The following is a 27898-nucleotide window of genomic DNA, read 5'->3' as shown; positions in this document are numbered from 1 at the left end:
AGATCAAAACTGCAAATGTGGAAAGCCAACTGTATTGGGCAGTCCACATTGTTATTTTGGGAAATAGTAATTGCTTCCAGTAAACACTAACAGTATATTATTTGTGATAGAACAGCAGAGTGATCTTACTGTCTTTATTTTGGTTTGCACTGCAAGTCAGCCTGGGATAAATATTTTGAAGGGCATTGTGTAAATGCCCTAAAAAAGTAAATAAATAAGTTAGCTAACATGGTTACATCAGTGCTAGGGAAGTTCAGGCATTTACAAACTCTTTGCTCATGCTCAAAGTCAGGAGCTTGTTTGGTTCCCTTTAAATGGGGAACCAGGTAAAACAATTCTCCTTTGTCATGTTGAGGGGGCATTTCTTATCTTTCCAGAAGTTGTTTCACTATAACTCTCATAATTCCTGACTAGAAATACTGGTCAAAGTCGATGGGAACTCTAGTTTTCCAGCAGCATCTCTTGGAGTCTCTCTTGGTCCAGAAAGACTAATAGAATGCTGTATATCAATCAACGGAAGAGTTAACATATTCTGAATACACGGTCTTGCACCTATTCTGGTCATGGTGTCTGCTTAACCTTGACTGGTTACTACTTTTTCATTGCTTTCCACTGACAGATTTAAATAGGTGATGAAAGTTATAGGACACTCAGAGGACGCTGAAAGCATAACCAGGACAGAGAAATTTTTATACAAAGATTTTTTTTAAAAAAAAAATAGTGAGCTTGCTTTCCGTTACTGTTGGCCATGTGCTTGCTGTCTATGTTCCTGGATCCATCATCTGAGTTTTCCACACAAAAGGAGAAAATGTGCAACTTTTAAAAATGAAGTTCTAATACTATGTTCTTAGGAACCTGCTTACAGATGAAAGTAATATCTTTAGTCAAAGTCCCAAATGCTCACTAGTCACTAAAGATGACATTTCTGTATAAAGGACCTGGTTAAATTCCAACATGGATAGCTAGAGTCCACCCTATGAAAGCTCCACCAAATACTCATTCAGAGCTAGGATCTAATCCTTTACATTAGGGGTGCTAATTCACCTGTGGTTCCACAATACTGTTCTTTGCGCATCTCAACACTTTCCTGAGCTATTCTTTTTCTGATGTTTAAAGGTCAATTTCTGGAGGAATAAAGCAATCTTTTAATTCAGTTGTATCCCTGTCTTTCTTTAATATTTTAAAATGTTGTTCCAAAATAAGAAGTGGAATTCTGGCTGCTTCCAGGTTGTTGTTTTTTTTTGGGGGGGGGGCATATGGGACTGCCAGTACAATCTTTTAAGGTCACAAGAATGGACCCCCCAACCAATTTTTTTTTTTTAAAAAATTGCCTGGCAGTTTGCCTCTTTAGACGCACTAGGACTTACCTCTAAGTGAGCATCTATTAGAGAGCGCTGATTGAAGTTTTTTTTTACCAGAATGGTCAAAAGGAAGTGATGGTAACTATAAACATTTGTTCAGTAGATGCTACATGTAGTGCATAGCACAATCAGTTTGAAAACAATTCAAAGTACAGTAGAGTCTCACTTATCCAACACTCACTTATCCAACATTCTGGATTATCCAACGCATTTTTGTAGTCAATGTTTTCAATACATCATGATATTTTGGTGCTAAATTCGTAAATACAATAATTACTACATAGCATTACTGTGTATTGAACTACTTTTTCTGTCAAATTTGTTGTATATCATGATGTGTGGCAGGTACTTAATTTGTAAAATCATAACTTAATTTGGTGTTTAATAGGCTTCTCAATCTCTCCTTGTTATCCAACATATTCGCTTATCCAACATTCTGCTGGCCCGTTTATGTTGGATAAGTGAGACTCTACTGTATCTTGTACCTGGAGTACTCCTGTATCTTTCCAGTTTTCATTTGAAGAGTATATAGGAGGATAATAGCACCCAGATGTCAGATGAAATTTCAGTTGTACAACAACAGATAATGTTTTGAGTCAGGACTATGTAATCGGCTTCCTCTATGTCTCCAAGAAGCCTAGTGGATGGATTCTTTGTCAAGACAATATATACTTATGTATAATTTGTAGGGAGAAAGGGTTGGACAAGGCCCCTGAACCTTTACTGCAAACTAAATATTTCAGAGTTCACTTTATTAATATTGCAAAAAAAAGTCTCCATACCATTTTTAGAAGTTTTGTTTGTAAGTATACATGCATTTTCAGCTGCTTGTTCATTTATTTGTCCACATGAACTGTATTTAAGGAGGATTCTGGGTTATATGTATTTTAAAGGGGTAGCAATCAAATAAATGGATACAAAATCAGTTACATTATGGCCATTTGAATTGCTTTTTACCAGCTACTTGGAATGATACATAACACATATAATTTGCTCAAAACAAAGTACAAAACAAAATATCCTGTAGGAAGCCACACTCCTTTGTGCAAATGAACCAAAGTGAATGGCCCTTTTCACAAATTGTGTTTTCATTTCTATTGTCAACATTTTACCTGTTCTTTTTCTACTTTGTGCCTTAAGTCTATAAAACTGAAGTTATCTCACTTACGTATATGTAACTTTTGTGTTTATTAATGGTTAACCTTGTTTTGCTAACAATTGGATGGGCGAAACATTACAAAGGGTGATTCACTTGAATCTCTGGGAGCATAATGTTCTAAATATTTTAGCACAGAATACTGCATTTGCCAACATTTCACAGTCGAAAATCAAAACACAGGTGGCCAAGAAACATCAGAGTGTGGCTAGTGGAAGTTTATTGTGGAAGAACACATAAACTGGGAAAGGCTGCAGCAGTTTGTTTTTGCCTGACTCTACAAGGAAGAACAAGATCCAGCCTCTCCTCTCCTCTCAGCCATGCTGAGTTAATTGACTGCAAACCATGATATGCTTGCACTTTGAATTCAGGTTATAGTGATAGAAGTAAGCTGAATGCAAGGGAGAAAAATGAGAGGAAGTGGAAGAAATTGGGACATTATAGAAACCGCAAGATGGTAGAGGATTAAACAGGACTGCTCCTGCTAAATCAGGGCAGTTGAATCCAGAAATGGGTTTAGGATTGAGTTCTATGATTAAAACTCTGGATCATACTTTTTCTAGAGAATACTGACTTGGGGAAAGATTCTCAATACAACAGTGAGAATCTCAGCTCACTTTCTAAAATGGAAATGTGTTTAAATATATACCTTGAGTGTTGTGAAGGTGTGGGTGGAGGCTTAGATCTGGGATTAAGAGACCATGCAATCAGTCTTCTGTTTCAGAGCTGCAGATGCTCTGAGCTGTTTGTTGGAGCATAAACACATAGGGAGACCATTTTAGGAAATCCGGTGGGGAAGGAGGAGAGGCAATACTAATAATAATGATATCTTTAAGACTATAGCTTCTTTCCAATTATTCTTGGTAAAATGTCCTGCCCACCTGTCGTTGTATGACCAAGTACAGTGAAGAGAAAATGGAAGTGTATTATCAGCTCTGTATTAGTGATGCTTGGGTTCTTGCTTGGGTTCTTTCTTTCTAACTTCTTGGTCACATTAAGAGAATGAGCTAAGCAGTCCTGCAATTGTTTTGCAACTTCCTCTCCTCACAGCTGATGAGCATTGAATTTTTAAAAATGAAAAATGAGGAAATGCAGGGTGTTGCATGACAACTGGAAAGCAAGAATTCATTTGGCAAAGAGATAATGCTGTGACATCACCATCCTCACCCCCTTACGGGGCTGTGCAATATACATCCTGGCTCTTTGAGCATTAAGGTAATAATATCAGTGACTGTGTTATGTGTTCACACTTTAGGTCGAGGCTGGCCTGGGAGATGACAGTGTATTCTAATGTCTGTTGATTATTTTTGTTGGTGCATGAGGTAACTGTGTGACTGTTCCTGGCATATTTTTGTACAGCTGTAAGCTTCTTGGCAATAGAAGTGTAGGCTGTTCAATTTTCAGAGCTGTGTGGGAGTTACTGGATTTTGTCTTCCTTTTTGGAAAGCTATAGACATGTGTGAGATAATGTCCAGATAAATGCACCCCAAAATAGATTGTCTTATGAATCAGGGAGAAAGAACAGTGATTTTTAATATGTGGTGTATGTTGTGAACCATGGATAGTATTCTATAAAATTGACAAAAATGTGTGCCCCCCCCCCCCCCATCATTTTGCCTCATTACTTTGAAAATTGTATTTAGTTGCACTTTTCTTTCTTGGAAGAGGATCCATAATTTTCACCACATTCACAAACCATTTGACTCAAAATAAAACAAACAAGTTAAGAAGTACTACAGTATAGGTCACAGGTCTTTTTTTTTATCTTGCCAAAGGTGGTGAGGAAAAAGAAATCACTTCTACATTGAGCTGATTTCTGCTGTTTGGAGACATGCACAGAAATAATGGTTTTACCAAAACCGCATTTCAAATCGTTGTATCAATTTCATTCAATCACTGTTTAAATTTAACTTCGCGGTCTTTCCCTGAAGCGGCAATCTCAAGCTAATCAAAGCAGGCATTTTGTTTCCGGAAATTATTGCATGTGTGACTTAGCCAACAGAACAAGCATCTGTGCATGGATTACCCAGACTTGAATTTGCACAGCTATGAGTGAATGTGCAAATAATAGAGAGAGAGCCCCAAGTACAAAATCTGCAGCTGTTAGAAAGAGCTTTGAATTCTGATTATTCTCACCTTGAGAAATCCATTGCTTTGGGATTGTATTCTACCAGTCCAGACATTCAGTTTCACAATCTGCTTTTGACAGATGTTTTAAAAATATCATACACATATTTATTGATAGCTTTGTATGCTTTTAATCTGTACTTGTTTCAATAATGTTTAGGTTAGATAAAGGTTTCCCCTGACAATAAGTCCAATCGTGACCGACTCTGGGGGTTGGTGCTCATCTCCATTTCTAAGCCGAAGAGCCGGAGTTGTCCGTAGACACCTCCAAGGTCATGTGGCCGGCATGACTGCATGGAGCACTGTTACCTTCCCGCTGGAGCGGTACCTATTGATCTACTCACATTTGCATGTTTTTGAACTGTTAGGTTGGCAGGAGTGTTTATAATGTTTAAGCAACCATAAATTCCAGTATTGGGAAAAAGCTGAGATGCAAGTAGTGATGATGATGATTCTCCTGTTCTGGCATGTATACATCTATTTTGTCCTAACCATCATTGTTTTCAGGGAATAGAAGCTATATGGCCTTCACCTTAAATTAATGGCACACAGTATTGCAAATATTCAACTTGATTTGAATTTTTTTTAAAGCATAAACAATATATTGCTAAAACACCTTCCTACTTGCTAGATGCATGCCTAGCAAGCAGGAAGGTGTTTTAGCACCTTCCTGCTGATGGACATAAACTGCTAGATGAGTGTTCATAGTTGGTCTTAAAAATTAGAAAGATTGCTCTTGTCAAAGGATCCTGCCTCTTCCATGTTCATACTTCTGTCAACAGTATGGAACTTTTTACACTTTTTCTGTACTTCCTACTTAATTTGATGGACTTCACAGATTTGTTATTCTTTACATTTTATAGGTTGTGTCAAGTGTTAAGCAAGGAGTGGCACATTGCACACCCTCCCTCCCCAGATGCTATTTGACTATGACTCCCAGCATTCCTCACCATTGAATATACTAGCTAAGGCTAATGGGAGTTGCAGTCTAACAACCTTTAGTGTTTATAAAGGCGCAAACATTTATAAAGGTATAAAGATTTTAAGGGGTTAGTGTAATTTAGTGAAATTGGTGAACTTCATGTTCAAAAATTCATCCAAAGTTTTTGTGATTTCTTTCATTACTTTGGTTATTGGCTATTATAGATCATGTACTAATACAGCCAACTTGGTATAGTGGTTTGAGCATTGGACTATGGCTCTGAGAACCTGGGTAGGAGTCCTTGCTTGGCTTTGGAAACCCACTACACGACCTTGGGTAAGTCACATACTCTCTCAGCCTCAGAAGAAGGCGATGGCAAACCTTCCCTAAACAAATCTTGCCAAAAAAAAGAAAAAAAAAAGAGGAACCGGTAAGGGGGCATCTTAGGGTCACTGTAAATCTGAAATTATTTGAAGGCACACAACATCAACACATGAACTAAAGATGAAATCCTATGCATACTTGCCTGGGACTAAACTCCATTGACTATATTGCAGTGTAATTTATTTTGGTTGACTGGATGTCCCACAGGCCATATTCTGTCATTGCATTATGTTGCTCCAACAGCCGTACCAAGTTCACTCAAGATAATATTTAAAATTAATCACCAATGCTATCACATGTAAAGAAAAGTAACCTATTTCAAACTTTTGATTTTTGTTTTTCCTTTTGCTCTATGTATGCATGTGTAAACATACATATTATTGTGCAATTTTCTGATTGAGGGTGTTTCCAGATGAAGGGTTTCTAGCATTCTGATCCTATTCATCTTTTCATCCTTGATATGTGTATTTTTCCTGATGAGAAAAAAATGATAAAAAGCAGCAGGAGAAAAAACACAAAAGGGTTACAAATGGAAGACACAATCACTTGGAAACATCCCACCATCATAAAATTCTGTCAGTGTGAATAAAAAGTTTGACTGGAAGCACTCTAAGTACATACTTTTATTATCTGGAAACCCTATGGTAAGAACATGTTGGTTTTATCATGGAGCAGGGCCACTCATAAGGGGCATAACTCTGGGTAGCAATTGTAAAAAAAAATACATATATTTTACTGTATTGGTAGCCTCTGAGAGCAGAGATGTTGTTGGTCCTTTGCTAAAGCCGAGATTTTAAAAATTACATTTTAATATAATCCAGCCATCACGGCCACTGCTTGGGGAATTCTGAGAGTTGTAGTCCATTTTCCCCCTGAAGCTCTGCATTTGAAGGCACTTCCAAACCATGGGTGCATCTACACTGCAGAATTAATACAGTTTGAACCACTTTAACAACCATGGCTTAATGCTATAGCATCATGAGTGTTGTTTTACAAGGACTTTAGCCTTCTCTGCCAAAGAATACTGGTGCCTTACCAAACTAAACACCCCGGATTCCACAGCATTGCATTAATTGCATTAATTCTACAGTGTTGATGCACAACTGTGTAGTATGTCTATTCCATGTATTTCTTCATATTGTCCCCAGCCTAAGCATCCTTCTCACTCACAAAAGCAAGAGTATTTGTTTTTCAGCATTTCATCTGTACAGCGAGATTGGCTGGGGCTTATGCCAGCTGGTCATCTCTGAAAGTATTGCAACTGTGTATGTTGGTCTTGGCATAAGTTTGGGAACTTTGCCCCCCAGGATACATTCTCCCTGCTTGCTTCTTAGTGGCACTTGGAAAAGGAAATACAGAACAAAGAAGAGAAAACAACCGAGTGCGGTTCTCCTTCCCCACACTCAAGTCTTTCTTTCTCTTTTGGCTTTTCTTCTCTGAGGACTCACATGTGTCAAAGAGGTATCACAAAACAGAGCAAAGGTCTGACCTCCCCTCTCACTCCTTTCCTTAGGCAGTCTGTAATTATTGGGTCCCTACTGGGACCTTTGTGCTGGCAAAGAATTTTGTAATAGACTCCATGGTGAAATTGATTTTTCCATTCATTCACTGTCAGCTGTAAAGCAAATACTCGACAGAAACTAAGGGAAAGTAGGACATTTTTTAAAAAGTGAAACAGTTCTTCAGATGTTCTTTTATCTTGGACATAGATATATTATGGCCAGTATAGAACAAGTAAAGGCTTTGTCACTTAGAAGAATTTTGAGTCCTGGACACATAAGTACAAAGAGGGCAATGCAGTATACATATTCTCTGTATTCAGATTATGCCTGTCCTATTCCTATTCCCCTTGCCTGGCAGATCCATGACACTGATGGACTAAGGGTTCATCCAGACTGCAGAATAGCCCAACAGTTTAATTGCCATGGCTCAATGCTATGAAATCATGGGAGGTGTAGTTTGATGAATTACCACCAGAAGGAGAAGGCAAAAGGCCTTATAAAAGTACAATTCCCATGATGCCATAGCATTAAGTTAAAGTGGTGTCAAACTGCAGTAATTCTACAGTGTAGATACACCCAAATGGATGGGTAGGTCACTATCAATTGCCTCATCTAAGAGTTTTGTATTTGCTTATTAGTTACATGTGACTTTTCCTCCAATAAGTTCAAGATGGGGAAGTAGCAACCTCCCTTCTCACTGTATCTTCAGAATAAGATTATGAGGCTGATCAGCCTGAAAAAGTGGTTCATTTAGGAGTTGAATATGAATATCCCACATCCCAGTCTTAGCAGTACCACAATTTCACTGCCATGGCAATGCTAGTTCTGTGAAAGCTATGTGTGAAAGGATCTGGGCAGGGATGCTTCACACCTGGAAAACTCCTAGGACTAGAATGACCTCTGAACATCATGCACAATGTTGGATTGGTTCTTGACTGAGAGCTGGTGCTAGGTCCCAGCTGTGAGCCATGCACTGCTGCTGTTGACTTGACTTGAGGATAAAAATGCAATTTGTTCCTTCTACTCTGACCAAGCTCAGGATGAGCTGAAGGACCTAGTTCTTGAACAGTTTCCTTCCTTCCTAAGTCCTGAGCTAATTTTACATGCCAGGATCCTCCGTAGCTAATATGAAGAACAGACACCTGACATGGCTTATGGCCATTTGTGGGAGGTGAACATTACTCTGATTCTGCCTTCACTATAAGAACTTCATCAACCCTGCAGGTCTCCTAATTTTACTACACCCTCTGTATCTGTACTCTGTTTCTCTTTGTATGTGGCCAAAGGCGGTATTCATTATATGTGATAATGAATGTATTGAAATATTCAGGCTTCCTTATTTTAGGTAGCTCTTATGATTATTTTAAAACATGATCTAGCAAACAGACCATTGGCTGAAAATGTTCTCTCTCTTCCTTCTCTCTTTATTAGATGTCCAATGCAACCTTCTTGAGCAGGTTAAAGGAGTCTGTAACTTAACCCATCCCTGAATGTTTTGGCGTGTTATATATATAGTTCCTGTCCTCTTAGATGTTTATTTTTAACCTTCTTAATAAATACATTTTTGCAGGCATTTGCTACCCCTTTCAGATACCAAACAACAAACAGTAGTAGAAAATTCAAATAATAATAATTTAAACTGATACACCAGTAATACCATACTATGTAAGATTTGTTTATATATATATATATAGTGTAAAGAAGCATGTTTACAAACAAACACATCTCCTGAGCAACTGCAAATAGTCTCCACTGATAAACCATCCCTTATAAGTTGCTAAATACAGTAGAGTCTCACTTATCCAAGACTCGCTTATCCAACGTTCTGGATTATCCAACGCATTTTTGTAGTCAATGTTTTCAATACATCGTGATATTTTGGTGCTAAATTCGTAAATACAGTAATTATTACATAGCATTACTGTGTATTGAACTACTTTTTCTTTAAAATTTGTTGTATAACATGATGTTTTGAGGCTTAATTTGTAAAATCATAGCCTAATATGATGTTTAATAGGCTTTTTCTTAATCTCTCCTTATTATCCATCATATTCGCTTATCCAACGTTCTGCTGGCCCGTTTATGTTGGATAATTGAGACTCTACTGTAGTAAGAAAAGCATGCAGCTGACCTGAAGTAATTGGAGGCAGTGTCTTTTGCTAGATTTATGAACTGTGAACTGTGGGTAGATATAACTCCTGGTATCTGTGGTGTTTGTACTGGTGCCTTGAGTCTTTGCTGCTTTGCAACTGGTAGTATCATTCATCCCTTTATGGCATGCTGCCTTGATCCCTTCATTTTCATTAAACAAGTGTGAAAAATTCCTCAGTGGGCAAAGCTCTTTGGAACTGACAATTTGATGCCTCAATCTTCTTGTTGTAGACCAGGGGTCCCCAAACTAAGGCCCGGGGGCCGGATGCGGCCCTCCAAGGTCATTTACCTGGCCCCCGCCCTCAGTTTTATAATATAATATTTTTATATAATTTTAATAATATAATATATTGTATATACATATAATATTGATAATAATATTATAATGTTATACAATATAATATTAATATTAATACCATATAATAATATTAATTATATGTTATATATTACATATAATATTACAGTATAGTGGTATCGTTCAATATAGTAATATATAATGCTAATATTGTGCTATGCTAATAATATAATATATTGTATGTAAATACAGCTGCTCTGAGTCCCCTTCAGGGTGAGAAGGGCGGGATATAAATGTAATAAATAAATGTAGTAAATGAATAAATAAATAATTTTAGACTTAGGCTCGCCCAAAGTCTGAAATGACTTGAAGGCACACAACAACAACAATCCTAATTCACTTGACTATCTCATTGGCCAGAAGCAGGCCCACACTTCCCATTAAAATCCTGATAGGTTTATGCTGGTTACAATTGTTTTCATTTTTAAATATTGTATTGTTCTTTCATTGTTGTTGTTTTGCACTACAAATAAGACATGTGCAGTGTGCATAGGAATTTGTCCGTATTTTTTTCCCCAAATGATAATTCGGCCCCTCCACAGTCTGAAGGATTATGGACCGGCCCTCTGCTTTAAAAGTTTGAGGACCCCTGTTGTAGACCCTGTGGACAATCAGCCTGCTTCTGATTGAAAGTGGGTTTTCCCCCTCCTTTAAAATACCATCTACCCTCATAAAATTGTAGATCTACAAAAAATAAAAATACTTACAGGTAAAGGAAGAACAAGTGGTTTTCAAAAAGGCAAACTCCTTCATTTGAAGCTAGTCCTATTTATGATGGTGCAGGAAATGAGCTTTCATGTCACATGTCACAGGATCATGTGTTGTTGAATCACAATATACAGTTATTCTAGCATTTGTGGTTTTTGATACATAGCATAATTCTTGCTGGAGTTTCCCTAACCAGATCGTCTTCCTCTAGTTTACCCTACTGATGTTTGCTACCTATCTAATAAGTCGGCTCTCACTGATTACTGCAAAGCTTACTACTACTTGAGGATTTCCCCCCTTCCTCCAGCACTGTATTGTAACCTAAAAGACATGGGTTTTAGCTTTGAAGCTTGTCCCTAAAACACGTGCTACTGAATGTCAAAGATTACTGTGATTTTCAGTAGCAGGTAAGAACAAATGCATTGATATGAATGTATGATGCTATACTGTAGATTCACTCCTGGGGTTTTTCTGATTTGTTACTGAATGTTGGTTTATTAAGAGATGTACTATAGTTCCTTGTCATCATTATTGATCGTAATTTCCCCTTATTTTCCCCCTTCTTTGAATGCTAGGAAGCAATACAGAAGGGATATTGAAAGAACACCGCCCTTCCACATGTATCTCCCCAATCCCTGACAACATCAGAAGAGGGTTGTGGGTGCCCTTTTCAACTGAGGTTTGGTAAGTAACTTAACTGCTTTAGGGTTTTCTTTGTGTGTTTGGAAATTTACTTTTTAAAAGTAGCTTTCAGGACTCGACAGGCTATGTACTTCCTAAGAAGGGGGGAGTAGGGGGGCATTCCTGTTGCTCATCACAATGTTACAATAATGATTTGTTGCCTTTACTTATGACAGCAGAAAGCAAAGCTGATGCAGTCCAGATGTTGTTGAACTGCAGCTCCTAACATTCTTCATCATTGGCTATTTGAGGTAGGGCTGATGGGAGCTGTAGTCCTACAACATTGCGCCACATAATTTTCACGCTGGTATTACAGTATGAAGGAAGTGACTTATTCTTGGGTGTTCCATTTTTCTAAGTCTCCAGTTTGTTTTTCCTCTTGGATAAACTAGGAAAGATTAAAAGGATGGGAAAAACTCAAACAATTCCTTTGAATAACTAAAAAAATAGTAATTGTGAAAACTAGCAAAAAAGCTATCCTGTACAGATCCTTTTGAATTGTGATCATGACTTCTTTAGTGTCCCTGCTAGTCTTACATCATTTTCAAATGTAACAAGCAGTCTCTTTACACCTCCAATAATTATATTTTATTGTTTTTCTATTGTGACCTTAATTGGTATTTGTAATCTGTTTGGGGAAGCCGCCGGTGGCGCAATGGGTTAACCTTTGTGCTGGTAGGATTGCTAGCCTGAAGGTTGGGTTGCTGACCTGAAGGTTGCCGCTTTGGATCTGGGGAGAGCGCAGATGAGCTCCCTCTGTCAGCTCCAGCTCCCCATACGGGGACATGAGATAAGCCTCCCACAAGGATGGTAAAAACATCAAAACATCTGGGCATCCCCTGGGCAATGTCCTTGCAGATGGCCAATTCTCTCACACCAGAAGTGACTTGCAGTTTTTCAAGTCACTCCTGACATGAAAGAAAAAAAAAGTTGTTTGGGGAGTAAATTTGGAGGAATTGTAAGAGATATGAATATTGAAGAATCAAGAACACTGGAATGTATTGCATGTGAGATTGACCTTGGAGAAGGTCTTGAAACTAATCCTAGATCTACACTGCCAAATAATGCAGTTTGGATTGCAGACCAGGAATGTCAAACCCATTTTCACTGAGGGCTACATCAGCGTTATGGTTGCCTTCAAAGGTCTGGTTCTAATTGTATGACCTGAAGGCTGCCAGGTTCGAATCCCACTCGGGGAGAGCGCGGATGAACTCCCTCTATCAGCTCCAGCTCCATGCGGGGACATGAGAGAAGCCTCCCACAAGGATGGTAAAACATCAAAATATCCGGGCGTCCCCTGGGCAACGTCCTTGCAGACAGCCAATTCTCTCACTCCAGAAGCAACTCCGGTTGCTCCTGACACAAAGAAAAAAAATTGTATGACTGTATAAATGTAACTATGTGGCTCTGTTATCAAAGCCTCTTGGGCCCCACAAAATGTTGTTTGGCCTGCGGGCCTTGTGTTTGGTACATATGATTTAGATTCATTTAATGCAGTTTAACCGCATTGAAAATGCAGTTTAACCGCATTGAATTGCATTATATGGGTCTACCCTGACCATATAATGCAGCTTCAAATTGCATTATATGGCAGGGTAGATCCAGCCGAAATCTAGTATACAACATAAGCAATTACACTCAGCTACTTACTGGCCAAGTATTGTACTACTATTAAAGGGGCATCACTGATTACTGGTTCATTGGAGGACTTGTTTAAATCACTTGTTTTGGCCTTTAGGTCCTAAACAGATGAGGGCTTAAGTATTTGAATGACTGTTCCCCTATATCCTATATGGATTTCCCTCAGAACTATAAATGGGCATACATTCTTAAATAGTAAATAGACGACTATAATGGAAAGAGTCTGAAGATGTTCAGTTTTCTTTATATTAGACATTAATTTAAATATATGACTAGTAATCCTATTCCATGTTCACAAGACAGCCTTTGATTGTGTCGATAATTACAACTTTGGATTGCTTTCAAAGAAATGGGCCACAACATTTGCTTGTCCTGATGTTCAACCTGTACTTAAGACACAAGACTACTGTCAAGATCAAATATAGAGGAACCAAATAGTTTCCAATTGAAAAGGGGGCCAAGGAAGCTTGTATTTTATGTCCCTATCTATTTAACTTGTATGCTGAACATATATGTAAAGCAGGACTAGACTCAGAGGAAAAATATGTGAGAATTGGAAGAAGGAATATCAACATTTAAGGTATTTAGATGACACCATGTTACTAGCAGGGCTATTTGTTAATGACTAGGTGACTTGACTGTAAGTCAAAGTCAATTAAACAGCAATCAATAACAAAAAGACCTAGATTTATTATCTTGTAAGTTCTGAGATTCATATTTATAGCCATTATGACTGAAGATGATCACTCAGACTTATCTCTTAACCCAGGCAGCTGTCCAACCAGTTTCTGAAGCACTTCAGATTGGGATGCAGGGAAATTGTAATTGTATCATTCTCCTAGTAGTGGGATTTATTGCGAGAAGCAGCTGCATGCAGCAACCAGTTTCATTGCTTCCTGCAACTGGGAGTAATCTGTTCTCTCCCGGCATCCTGATCTGCTGTGCGTGAGATCTCTTTAATTGGGGTGCTGCTTGGATCAAATTGTAGTTTTTAGAAGGATGGCATCAACAGACATAACTGTGATTGTGGAGCTTTGTTCTCATAGTTATATCCGCCAGGGCAAAATCTTGGCCTTTATGTGCCAACTGTTGGTTTGGATTTATTTTTAAGATATTCAAACTTTAGTGCATTTTGTTGACTTTTGTGAATTTTAATTGAGATATAAAAGAGAAAGCAGGTTATCAGTTCATAGAAAACACGAGAAAGCAGAGTTAGAGGTATTAGGGAAGGAAACAGGTTTTCTGACATGCTTCCAAGAGGTTTCCTGCTGCCACCAGTGATTGTATAACATAAATAGGCAATTATAGTGGAGATAAAGCCATATTTTGCACCAGGCCTCCACTGCTAGGTCAAATTGACGAGGTTTTCAACCCTGAAATGATCAGATATCACTTTTGGTTTTCGTTCCTGAAGTTTGGGAGTTGGAGTATCTGTTTCAGGGTGAAATAAATAATGTGTCACTCCTGTGTGGTTGTTGTCAGTCTGGAGCTTCAGGGGTGTTAATGGAACTAGGGTTAATGGAACTACAAAAGGTAGTGGCCCCGCTTTGCCCATCCTGATGCATTGAATGGGCTAATTATGGGTATAATTCTTTGATCTGCACTGGCCACTAATTCATTATGAGCTCAGATAATGACTATGTTTCTGACCTCTTAAAACATGAAATACCTTGCAACCCAGATTTCTTAAGTATTGCTATGTTCCATCCCATATACTTCACTCATTAAGTAGCTGTTGTCTTCAGACTTAATTTCGGAGTAGCCCAAGGTGCATAGTCTTTTTTGTTGTGACGGTGATCACTATCTGCCATCATTCTGAGTAAGATTTTACTACATACACTCCCCTGATTAGAAGTTTAGGGAGCAATAAAATAGTAAAATTATTTTCATACTAAATTAAATAGTAGTACATTTTGATTTGTAAGTGTTCATAATAATTAACACTATGCCATTTCTGCAAGGAGAGTCCAAAAATGCAGGCAGCTGGTGTCATCCATATTGCCACACCAATTCTAATATTTTTCATCTTCATGAATGAAAGCTCCTTCATAATTCCAGCAGACCACCTCAGCTTTAGTTCTCTATAGTATCAGGCAGATACTGCATATAAAATATTGAAAAAAGAAAACCAAATGCAGAATTTACAATGATGTGAATTATTGCATACAGTCTTACATAAAAGACTACCTACTACATAGTTTTTCAAGATGATATAGGGGAAAATAGAGGAATATTTGCATTCATTATTGTATCCATCATTTTTAAAGACAATATTACATAATCCCCTTTAAATTTTTTCGAGAAAAGAAACTTTTCTTGAGGAAAAAAAAAAGAAAATTATTTCCCCCATTTTCCTCTCTTTTTTCCTTAGGCCTTCATATCTGTTTTCTAGAGGACACACTTTAGTCCTACTTTAGTTTCCAAGAGAATAAAGGACATCTGCCTTATAAATGCAAGGCAGCCCCTTTTCCAAACCTCTCTTATCTGAAACCAGAAGTTTTTGGTCTTTGGGATCTCTTTTCAATTTGTGGTCTATCTGTATTTGCCTATACATGATTAGTGAGGGATGTGGAAAGGAGGCTACTCACACATCCAGAGCCCACTGAATTTTTCCTCAAGGGCAGTCAGTACACTTTCTGCCTTTTTAGAAAAATATCGGAGAAAAGAGGAGAAAATCCTCTACCCATAAATCTCCCATGTGCCTTGGGCTGGATAGAGGCAGTGGCCAATAGAGTTGCTCTGCATTTGCCCTCATGGCTATTTCCAAGGTCCCGCCCTGTCAGGTGCCCTATTAACTGAGTGGAAGGTAAATTCATCAGTGTCTGGGATTTCTACTTTTTACAGAGACTTTGTATTAGTAGAGTCCTTCCCTCTTTCCCCTGTTCTCTTTCCTCTACCGGGGAGGAAAACTCTGAACACTGGATATCTGACTAGCCCCCTTTCTCCAAAGGCAGAAGTGGGTGGCTGGTGGAAGAAAGTTTCAAGTTTTGGAGTATTTCAGATTTCTGGATAAGGGAGAATCAACCTGTATCCCAACAATGCCTTGAAAATGTGGTGTATTTTTAGGAATACAACTGCCAGAATCCTCCAGGCACTGGTCTGATATCATCCTTTTGTCATGTCAGAGGACTCAGAAATGAAGTTGAGTGGAGACAGTGATACATTTGGCTTCCTTGCCCAGTGGGCATAGAACTGTGGATGCCTCTTCCTTGCTTTTAATCCTCTACATGGTTTTAGCTCTGAATCAGTTTTAAGTATTTTAATTGCTTATTCTTCATAAGGTTAATATTTAATTCTATTTTAATGTTTGTATATTTTGGTATATTTTGTATTGAATTGGTTGTATTGGAAGTCGCTTTGAGTCTCATTTGTAGAGAGAAAAAGTAGAGTATAAATAGCAGCAGCAGCATGTTCCACTGGATTCAGTGGGGCTTATTTCCTAAGAAGAGGGCATAGAACTGCTGTCTTAATTTTTCTGTGGGGGAAGGAGCACATACCAGCAGAATGTGGTAATTACCTAAAGCTTTACATCCTGATGCTAATCACAATAGAAACAGTCAATTAAATGCCACAGAGACTTAGGTCATATACTTTTGTTATGCCTGTAGTGTACAAGAAATGCAAGGAAGCCAGCAAGTGATTTAAGGATTATTATGCTGCTTCATCAAAGTGCTTTATATGCATCTTTGTATTGATTTTTGGGTGGTCATGAATAAGAAGATCTTAACCGGAACTGTGGCTTGACATCCCATTATACAATTTGGAATGTTCTTTTTCATTCACGGGAGACGAATTTTCACCCACAAAAAAGGAAGCCAATTTAGGAGATTCCTGGGTTGTGTTGACTTATAATAAAGATGAAGCAGCTAATGGATAGCTATACTCCTTTATTTTACAAGAAAAAATAAGGTAAAATTTTGGACTACTTCATAGGTCATCATACAACTTTAAAATATTACTTTTGTGTCTATTCTCCCAGAGTTTTCAAACATCTTTAGGTCACATTGTCTCACTCTTACACATAATTTGGCCAAGCTCAAGTCTCATTGCTGAAAAGGGCAGGTCTATCCCATTTAGATAAATGCAATATATGACAAAAACACTTTCAACCAGTGACTGATTCTGCTACATTGTGAAGGGCAGTCCTTTGAAGTTAAATTCCAGTTGTCTTCAGTTAGGCCCATTGAGCTAGATTAGGAATGGGCAAACTTCGGCCCTCTGGGTATTTGAACATCAACTCCCACAATTCCTAATAGCATACAGGCTGTTAGGATTGTGGGAGTTATAGCTCAAAACACCTGGAGGGCTGAAGTTTGCCCGTACCTGAACTAGATAACTATACCCCTTTGCTGGAATTCAGATTACGTATACCTGCTGAGAGGTAAATATGACTGAACACAAGAGAAATAATCTCTGAGTAGAGATCTTCCTCAGTTAACAAAGTAGATGAGTTTCTGGGCATTACTACTTGAAAATAAATGTTGGTACCAGACGCAAAAATAATATGGAAAGGATGGGGATAGGCTTGTAAACCACAAAAAAGAGCAGTTCAGTATGTTTCATCAGACTTTTTATTCAAAACTAACAATATGCTCATAGGAAATGAGATAATTATGTGCATGTCTAGTAAGGGATTCTTGAGGCAGGAACTGTTGACCTTGTCTGTAATAAACAAATGCATACAATTATATATGTATTAGGATCAGCTTTCATTACATTAATGTAGACTTGCTGCTGTTTCACAGCAGAAAGTCTGTGGCTGCATCTGCACTGTCATATAGTGCAGTTTGGAACTGCATTATATGGTTCGTGCAGATCCATAGGATGCAGTTCAGTGCAGTTAAACGGCATTGTATGGATCTATACTGACAATATACTGCAATTCCAAATTGCATTATATGGCAGTGTAGATCCAGTCTGTGTTTCTCAAACCATCTTTCAATATCCTGCCCATGCTGTTGCCTCTGAAAATACTTCCAGCTAGGCAGAAGACAATGGGGATGAAGGGGTCTGGGCAGGCATGAAGACTTTGTAAAAAGGAGCTTTTTTGTTAGGAAGTTTTGTTAATACAGGTATACCTGTGTTAAACATCTGGAGGATTGCTGTGTTAGTGTTCCCTGAGCCTCCTGCTTTTCATTTCCCTCCCTTTAGACCTCCTGTCCTGTATACCCGCCCATCCTGTTGAGTGAGTCAGAGTGAAAGCAGAAGCTTATGAACATTGCATAGGGTGAAGCCAAGCAGAGCCAGCAGAGCTATTTTAAAACGGTCTTGGTTTACAGTTCTCCGTGCCTTTCATTGCTAGTCCTATTACTCTAGATTAAGTTCTCATTCTGAAGTGAAACGCAGGAATTTCCTAAAAAGGAAAATCTGCCTTAGAATGTTCTGCTTGTTATTGGATTGTTGAATCCACCTTTATGATAAAACAGTGTGGAGAAGACACTCCTAAAACCACAACAAAAGAAATGACTGTGATTCAACTGGAATTTGCAGATGCTAAGAATATCCTAGTTTTCAACTAAAAGAAAGTTCCATGCTAGCAAGACTACAGCTGATCTTCATTTATGGAGACAGTATTATTTGTGGAGCTTCCATCTGTAAGAGCCTTGACCTGTATATGGTTCTTGATGAAGTTTCATCTGGAGGAGATATTTGGGTTGAATTCTGACCTCCAATAGCTGGCATGTTCTTGAGTTAGGATAGTAGTGCCATCTACTGATGTCCCAGTTGTTAGACTTTCACAATTTAGCCAAGGGATTATGTCATAGCAGTGATTGGCATGCCTTGTCTTTGAAGAAAGAATTCACTGATTCACTGAAAGCCATTTGTTTGTGTCTGGCATAAAATACAAATTCTAGTAGTTTAATGCAGCTCTTATTGGATAATATTTTTCTACACAACCCATGGTATTAATGAAGACAGATACAGTAGAGTCTCTCCTATCCAACATAAATGGGCCAGCAGAACGTTGGATAAGCAAAAATGTTGGATTATAAAGAGGGATTAAGGAAAAGCCTATTAAATGTCAAATTACATCATGATTTTACAAATTAAGCACCAAAACATGTTTTACAACAAATCAACAGAAAAAGCAGTTTAATTCGTGGTAACGTTATGTAGTAATTATTGTATTTACAAATTTATCACCAAAACATCACAATGTATTGAAAACATTGACTACAAAAACACTGACTACTAAAACATTGACTACAAATAAAGATAGAGTTGCAGAAAATGAACTTACAGCAACAACATTGCTGGAAGTTAAATCTGTAAAAAGTTCAGTCCTGTGAAGATTTCAAAAAATCTGTGATCCTTGCCTGCCTAGGGAAACAGCTGTGGATCTGGGCAGGAGGAAGACTGAATAATACAGAACATTAGATGAGCGAAGGTTGGATAAGCGAGACTACTATATTAGTGATCTTTGTAATTCAAGGTGGAGCCCCCGCTTGCGTAGTGGGTTAAAGCCTTGTGACTTGAAGGTTGGGTTGCTGACCTGAAGGCTGCCAGGTTCGAATCCCACCCGGGGAGAGCTGGGATGAGCTCCCTCTATAAACTCCAGTTCCATGTGGGGACATGAGAGAAGCCTCCAACAAGGATGGTAAAAACATTAAAACATCCGGGCATCCTCTGGGCAATGTTCTTGCAGACGGCCAATTCTCTCACACCAGAAGCAACTTGCAGTTTCTCAAGTCGCTCCTGACACGGAAAAAAAGTAATTCAAGGCACAAATAATATTTTTCTTTGAAATAAAAAAACCAATCCAGCCAATCACTGCAAAATAGTCTAGTGTTAATTTTCTGATGGATCAAGGATGATTTCTCTGTCACAATCCTAGCATGCAATCGCTATAATTTCTGGATATGTTGGCTTTTTTATAGGCAAAGACAGTGGAGAGACTGTGAAGTTGATTCTAGCAGGAGCATCATTTATCAAGAGATAGAGGGCCTTTTAATAGGATGAATGGAACTAGGGAAATAATCAACGGTAGGCAAAAAGACATTTCCCAAAGATAAGGTTTGTTTGCTGAGGGGCAGGGGGACAGAACAGAGAAGTACAGCTAGTATATATTTCTCAGATGTGCTGCATTGAAAGGATATTAGTGCAGTTCAAAGTTCAAGTAATGCAGCAATGCTTTTATGTTAACTGATGTACAAATATGGCTAATGCCAATTAGCTAATAACAAGATTCAACAGGTGAGGACATAGGGAAGAGCCTTCTCAGTGACTGCTCCTAAACTTTGGGATTTGATCCAGAGAGAGGTTCAGTCTCTCCCCTCTTTACTTTTCTGATAATAAGCAAAGGTTTTTTGGTTTTTGTTTTTGTTTTGCTTTAAAAGCCTCCAGCCTTAAAATGACTAGGATGGGGTGACATACAATTAAGTGCTGGTTTTAGTATGTAACATATATTTTAATTATCTTTTAAAAGTAGTGTTTTAATTGAATTTACTATTTTTTGTGTTGTCGAAGGCTTTCATGGCTGGGATCACAGGGTTGTTGTATGTTTTTCGGGCTGGATGGCCATGTTCTAGAAGTATTCTCTCCTGTCATTTCGCCCACATCTATGGTAGGCATACTCAGAGGTTGTGAGGTATGGAGAAACTAAGCAAGAAAGGTTTATATATATCTGTGGAAAGTCCAGGGTGAGAGAAGAACTCTTTGTCAGTTGGAGACCAGTGTGAATGTTGTAGTTAATCACCTTAATTAGCATTGAATAGCTTCATCTCCTGGCTTCCTGCCTGGGGGGCATCCTTGTTCAGAGTCATTAGCTGTCCCTGGGGCTCCTCTGCCCTCCAAGTGTTGCTTCCCATCTACTGTTCTGATTTTTGAGTTTTTTAATACTGGTAGCCAGATTTTGTTCATTTTCATGGTTTCCTCCTTTCTGTTGAAGTTGTCCACATGCTTGTGAATTTCAATGGCTTCTCTGTGTAGTCTGACATGATAGTTGTTGGAGTGGTCAAGCATTTCTGTGTTCTCAAATAATATACTGTGTCCATATTGGTTCATCAAGTGCTCTGCTATGGCTGATTTCTCTGGTTGAGTGAGTCTGCAGTGCCTTTCATGTTCTTTGACTCTTGTTTGGGTGCTGCGTTTGGTGGTCCCTATGTAGACTTGTCCACAGCTGCATGGTATACGGTAGACTCCTGCAGAGGAGAGAGGATCCCTCTTGTCCTTCGCTGACCATAGCATTTGTTGGATTTTCTTAGTAGATCTGTAGATAGTTCGTAAGTTGTGTTTCTTCATCAGCTTCCCTATGTGGTCAGTGGTTCTCTTGATGTATGGTAAGAACACTTTTCCTCTGGGTGGATCTTTGTCTTTACTCTCGTGGCTTGTTTTTGATCTTGCAGCTCTTCTGATGTCTGTGGTGGAGTATCCATTGGCCTGTAGAGCCCAGTTTAGGTGATTCAGTTCCCCTTGGAGGAGGTGAGGTTAACAGATTATTTTTGCATGTCTGCCAGGGCTTTGATTGTGCTTCTTTTTTGACTTGGGTGATGGTTGGAGTTTCTATGTAGGTATCTATCCATGTATGTAGGTCTTCTGTAAACTGTGTGGCCCAATTGTTGATTGGGTTTGCGGATGACTAGAAATGGCAGTTTTCCTTCATTTTCTTTTTCCATGTTGAGATGGCCCAGGAACTTGTTTAGTTCTTCTTCTCCATGGCTCCAAATGGTGAAGGTGTCATCCACATATCTGAACCATATAGTGGGCTTTTTGGTGCTGTTTCCAGGGCTTGTTTTCTGATCTTATAATTCATTGTCTCTCTGGAAGTAACTTGTGGTAAGGCGATGGTGAAACAGGGCTACAATGTTTTCTGGGAAATTCTGTTTGATTAGTGCGGTGGTGTCTGCTACTGAGACCTTGGTAAATAGAGACATCAGTTTGTCATTGGTGTTGAGCTTGAGGTTGCTGATTCTTTCTATGAGGTGGACTGAGTCCTTGATATAGTGCTCTGGTTAGCACTTTGATGGAAGGCCACCAATGAATATCAGGTGTGGTAGGCAATAGTTCAGAGGAAGGAACCGGCAAAACCATCTCTGACCATTCCTTGCCTAAGAAACCCCTGTGAAATGTATGAGTTGCTATACATTGACAGGCGACTTAAAGGTGCACACACACGAGTCCAGCATTAGATGTTGGGATTTAATAGAGAGTGTTTTGTTTGGGGCTACCTCAGACCTAGAAAAGTTCCTATTATGCCATTTTTCACTTCTAAAGAAAAACTATTCTGATGGTCTGCTATTCACAATCCTACAAATATGAAAAATTACTTCCCTGAAAATATAGCAACTTATGAATGTTCTTCTGTTCCAATCAGGTTTTGAGCAGGTGAATGGCCTCTAATGTGGACTAGAGGTCATGGTGCACTAAAGGACCACAAAAATATGGAAAAACCTCTGGGCAAAAATACATTCGTATAACACAACACTTTTTGAAGTATCATTATTTGGTCCCTGGTTTCACATTTAAAAATGAACAAGGAGTGTATATGTTGCTATCCTTAACAGTATTTTCTAAGCAGACATTCAAATGTCTAAATGATAATATGAAGCAGTTTTCCCATGGGTGACCCTTCCAGGCTTTTAAATCAATTCTCTGCTATAGATAATTAATTCAATTCTTCACACCATCCCATAGCTTTTGATCCATGTAATTTATTTATATCCAGGCTGGCTTAGGATAGTACAGGAATGAAGATTGGAAAGCCTTTCTAAAATACAATTCATGTGTCAAAACACCAATCATGTTTGCTTGCATAGATTTATTTCATACTTTTATTATTTGAGAGAAAGGACCTCCAAATAACTATTAAATATATGTCTCTTTATTTCTAAAAGTTCATCACACAGATGGTAGGAGGAAAGTTATATTAAGGCCAACCCACAGAGGCCAGTTTGGGCAGGTTGTTGAGGACTAGCAACTATGGGGGGAAATGGGAAGAATGTAAAAAAGAGCACTCCAGCAACCCTTGCTCAAGACCTCTGTTGTCCATCTCTGCACACTTCAAACTTTATTGAAGATGGAAATGGAAACAGAACTGAAAAAGGATTATATGATTAAATGGGCACAAAACATCAGGCACAACATAGAACTAGATAAATAAGAAAAATGTGGACTATTGGCTTAAAAAAATTCTATGCTATGATATTAGAGAATTTTTTAAATAAAATGACGAACAGGTGGTATCTGACCCCAGCAAAACTAGCTAAAACGTATAAGGAAAGAAATGGCAAATGCTGGAAATGTAAAGAACAGGAAGGAACTTTGCTTACACATGTGGTGATCTTGTAAAAAAGCAAGAGAATTCTCGGGCAAGATACAGAAAATGCTGCAAGAAATTTTTCAAAGATACAATTGAAGCCCAAATTAACATCGCAACTTTAAAGATTTGTATCCAAGGGTGATTTTTTAAAAAAAGTTTTCAACTGCTTGGCTTTATTGCTGCAGTTTTATATAACTCTGTCAAGTCTTTTCTCCCATATTACTGACTCTTGTCTAAGGCCCCTTCTACACTGCCATATAATCCAGATTATCAAATCAGATAATCCACATTATATGCTCTGAACTGGATTTTATGAGTCTATACTATAAATGTGAAGTACAATACATAATATTTGACCTCAATCAAATATTACTTGTTTCGCTATGCAATGAGATATTTGGACAGGATCATATTCTCCAGCTGTCCCAATTTGGCAGGGACAATCCCAACCAATCTTTTGCCATTCCACTTTTTATGCTGCTTTTAAAATTTTCCCTTCTGTTGTCTACCAGTTGTTACAAATTGAACTCAAAGTGCAAAAGTGGTTTGTGCTCAATTTAGCATGGAGGACAGGCGAGAAAAGAGTGGAATTATTATTATTATTATTATTATTATTATTATTATTATTATTATTATTATGTTTATTTATACCCCACTTTTTCTCTTCACACAGGAAACTCAAAGTAGCTTGCCCTTCCCATTAAACTCAGACAAAAGCAAACTGCTGTAGGCACTGCTGGGTTATTTGTCCTTCCTCAATCATAATTTTTGTTATCTCGATCACACTCTGTCATTGCTTGGTCACACCTGCTCCAATTTTCACTTGTGAAATGTAAGAGAGTATGTAGTAAGAAGAAGAAAGTGAAAAAGTCAGGGAAGAGTCCGAAGGAAGTTTTTAGACTGCTGCTTCTTATACTGTAGGTCCTGACCCCAAATGGGGTCCCCTTAGCTCAACATTGGGGTTACAACCACACAATTTGGTAACAGTAAAAAATTTGCCACTTAGTAGTTCTTTCAGACATTTACACGAATCTGTTGGCAACAATCTGCAGCATTTACAGTGAACTCTGCAGAAAATGTTTCAGCTATACTTCATGAAAAGGAAAATCAGACTTTTAGCAAGCTTTGAATATGTTGATTTATTGGTAAACGTTTGATTTTTATACTTGTTTTATATATACCTGGGATCATTTTAAAAAGTGTTGTGCACCAAGGATTTGGGGGTTGAAAAGTTTACGAATCCCTGTCCTAGACTGTGATTCAGGAGATTTTTCTTACACCATGGATCACTTCCTCCTGTCCATTTGGGTAAAAGAAATATTACAGTTTGTAGGAGGTTAAGCTGGTTTCTGAGCCGTCTTGTGTAGCCTATGAATAAACCATCTTTTGTGTGTTGGTTGTTATGTACTGCTTGTGTTATGATGGCAAAAGGGAATAAGATAACTTAATCTGTGCCCAGATAGAGTCTGTAAGCTTTCACACTCCATGACTGAAGGAGGCTGCTAGTAAAAGAGCCAAGGCACCCTGGGGACAAAAGCTTAACCGGCAGGGTGTCAAATGCTGTGTGCATATTTCAACATCTGAATAAGCAGCTGGATCCATTCTCAGAAATGCAGAGCTTACACTGCAAAGTCACTATGAAAGTGTATTCCCTTTAAGGACTTTCATATTACAGGTTCTTGTTACTGTCAATACATTTATGACACAGGAAGATTCCAGTCTGAATAGAGAGATTCAAGCAGCCCCATCCATACTGCTTGAAATGTGTGCTGGTATATGTGAACATTTACCATGATTCTTCTTAGCTTTATCTGATATAGCAGCTGGCATATGTTAAATGAATTGATGAGCCAGAAAAGTCCTCCGTTGGAATCTTACCTCATTTGTGAACTCACTGGAAGGGCTATGATCACATCAACGTATCCTAGATCCCACTTCTATGAAGGTCATAGTAGTAGTCAGGCTAGGCTGTAGTGATTTTTATCATTCTTGCTGTGAAACAATGCTCTGTGTAGGTTACTTGAAAACAGCCACAAAGGGAAAGTTTTTGTGAGATGGAGAACCAACAAGTTGCGTGGGAGGCACCAGAATTAATAGCTTTGACTTTCAAAAAGAAAAAGTCTAGATGTCTGCATGCTTTTTCTTTTAAAGCTGCTGGGTGGGATTCTGTCTGTCATTTCCTCCTAGGGAAAAATGGAATAGAAGGTGGAAGTTCTGAAATAAAAAAAAGATGGTACAGTAAAACAAGATCTGCTTAGTACAATTGGCAGATTTCTCATCTGTGTTCCTAGGCCCTGCCCACATTTTGGTGCCCCCTTAAGTTAATGAAATAGGAAGTACAATTTTTACTCCTACCAAAATAACATTGGTCCAATTCCTATAGCTTTATGAAGATAAGCAAAATGAGCAATCAGAAGACAGGAATAACAATGACAGTACTTTGATAACTGGAAACTTGGGATGAACCTGATCAACACAATTCTACAGAGACAAATGCAAGTGTTCTGCCTTTTTTTTGTTGATGACAGGAGTTATCTGGCTTGACAAAAGGACACGTAAAAAAGAATATTTGAACTGCACCTGATTGTAGCTTGAACATGAACCAGCAATGTAGTCTGCCTGCAAAAAGACAAATATGATCTTAACAGAACCAAAATTTCCAACTCATGGATCTACTGTATTCCCTTGAGCATCACATTTCAAGAAAGTTTGAACTGGTTCAGAGGAGGCTCAGTGATATGAAAAGCACGTCCTCTGAAATAACTGCAGAAATTTGTAAAAAAATAGACTGAAGAAAAGAATGGTATCATTTTTGAAATGTCTGATGGGCTGTAGCATAAAAGAAGATAAAGACTATTCTTCTGTTATTACAGATATCAAAACTAGCCGTAATGTAACAGAAGAATAATGTCCAGTTGAACATTTTGAAAAATTATTAGCATTTAGTTTTACACTTATATTTTCCCTTCTTTTTTGGTTTTAAATTCCACTTGTATCACATGATGAGAATGCATTTGGGGGGGTCACATTCAAGATCACTCTGGCTCCATTCAGTAAAGTTTAATATGTGTCTCTTGTCATCTGACTGGAGGTGAAAACAAAATAGAAGGAGGGCAGTAGGCTTTCATTCCCCGGGTTATTCCAGGGCAAAGTTTAATGTCAAGGGAATGGGGATTATTAACTCACTTTAAACTCTTGAATGTGGGAGGGTGCCGTACCAGTTGTTATGTAATCAGGGAAGAGCAAGATAAAATAGTATCTTCCCATTTGAAGAAGTAAAAAATGTGTTTATAAAAAAAGTCAATAAATTTACTGTGCTGCAAGGTTATAAAATAAAAAATAAAATAAAGCATAAAATAAAATAAATTATAATAGGAAGAGCTAGTCTGGGCTAATTGAAATCCTTGCTCGAGCTGTGACAACTCACTGGGTGACCTTGGAAAATCACTTTGGAAAGGGAATATGCACCCTTCTTTTAATAAATCATGCTAAGAAAATCCTGTAAATTGTATTTGCCTTGAGGGCACACAGCAGCAACAAAATTATAATTTTGAGTGGGGGTTCTGTTCATAGGTTCTAACTTGCATCATGCAGGTATAGCAAACCTACAGTGAACAAGGTATGATCTGGTCTCTTCCAGAAGCAAAATCTCTGGATTTGCATAACAGTTAATTTCTTGTAAACCTTATCTTGATTGCCACTAAAGCTGATGTTTGTAAAACTCAAGTGAAAAAAAAATACTCTGATGACAAATTGCTATATGGTTGAAAAAAACCTATTTCTGGAATGAAGAATTTATGGCACTCTGTATGCTGACCTTCAGTTTCCCATCAGCATCAAGCAATGTGGCCAGGGATGATGGAACTTTGGAAATATATCCCACAGCATATGGAGGTCTGCAATTTCCATACAGTTAACCTCTCCTAGGTGTACTCTGTGTTGATATTATTACATTGTTGAATCAGTGCTGCTTTTGCACCACTTGCAATCATTCATGCAAAATTATTCTTGCTTTCTCTGAAGCACAATGCACAGTTTCTAGTGGTGAGAATATTTATGCCATATAGGTAAGACTACAAGTAAATCCTGAATTGTTGTGTCTAAATCTCTGTACTTTATTTCTCAGGATTTTAGGTGTTTCTTAGGAAGATTTGACAGACATAAAAAAACAAACCATGGCATCACGCATTGGTCTACGGATGCAGCTTATGAGAGAACAGGTACAACAAGAGGAGCAACGGGAGCGCATGCAACAACAGGCAATGATGCACTACATGCAGCAGCAGCAGCAGATGCCAATGGCTCCAACTCCTGCCATCAACACACCAGTTCATTTCCAGTCGCCGCCCCCTGTTCCAGGAGAAGTCTTAAAGGTACAGTTGGCCCTGCCAAACAAGTCAAACAGTCAAACTGTTGTCAATGGCTAACAACAGTTAGCCATTGACATAAGAACAATTGTGAAAATCAACATGCTTTGCTTGCAAGTCAACAAATAACTTACAGACATTTCAAACAAAGCTGAGAATTCCTAATTCCTTCAGAAAATGCATACTTTACAGCTCATTATGAAATAGTGTTGCCCTTTTTGTTAAGAATAGTAATTGTTTTAAAAAGAAAATACTGAGATTTTTATCCAGAAAAAGAAACAATGT

The 27898-nt window shown here is 38.2% G+C and overlaps 1 protein-coding gene across 1 annotated transcript in view; it reads left to right on the top strand.

Moving 5' to 3' along the window:
• tfeb (transcription factor EB) overlaps nucleotides 1–27898 on the top strand; it is a 75763-nt gene that overhangs the window by 34251 nt on the left and 13614 nt on the right. The window contains exons 2-3 of the mRNA XM_008109690.3: nucleotides 11242–11350; nucleotides 27373–27619. Of these exons, the coding sequence (XP_008107897.1) occupies nucleotides 27422–27619 (198 nt within the window). The 5' untranslated portion in view covers nucleotides 11242–11350; nucleotides 27373–27421. The remainder of the gene's footprint in view (nucleotides 1–11241; nucleotides 11351–27372; nucleotides 27620–27898) is intronic.

Source organism: Anolis carolinensis, chromosome 4 (genome assembly GCF_035594765.1).
Source record: "Anolis carolinensis isolate JA03-04 chromosome 4, rAnoCar3.1.pri, whole genome shotgun sequence".
In the NCBI taxonomy this organism is placed as follows: Eukaryota; Metazoa; Chordata; class Lepidosauria; order Squamata; family Dactyloidae; genus Anolis; species Anolis carolinensis.
The sequence above is the reverse complement of the archived record's forward strand: the minus strand, read 5'-3'. Positions and strand labels throughout refer to the sequence as shown.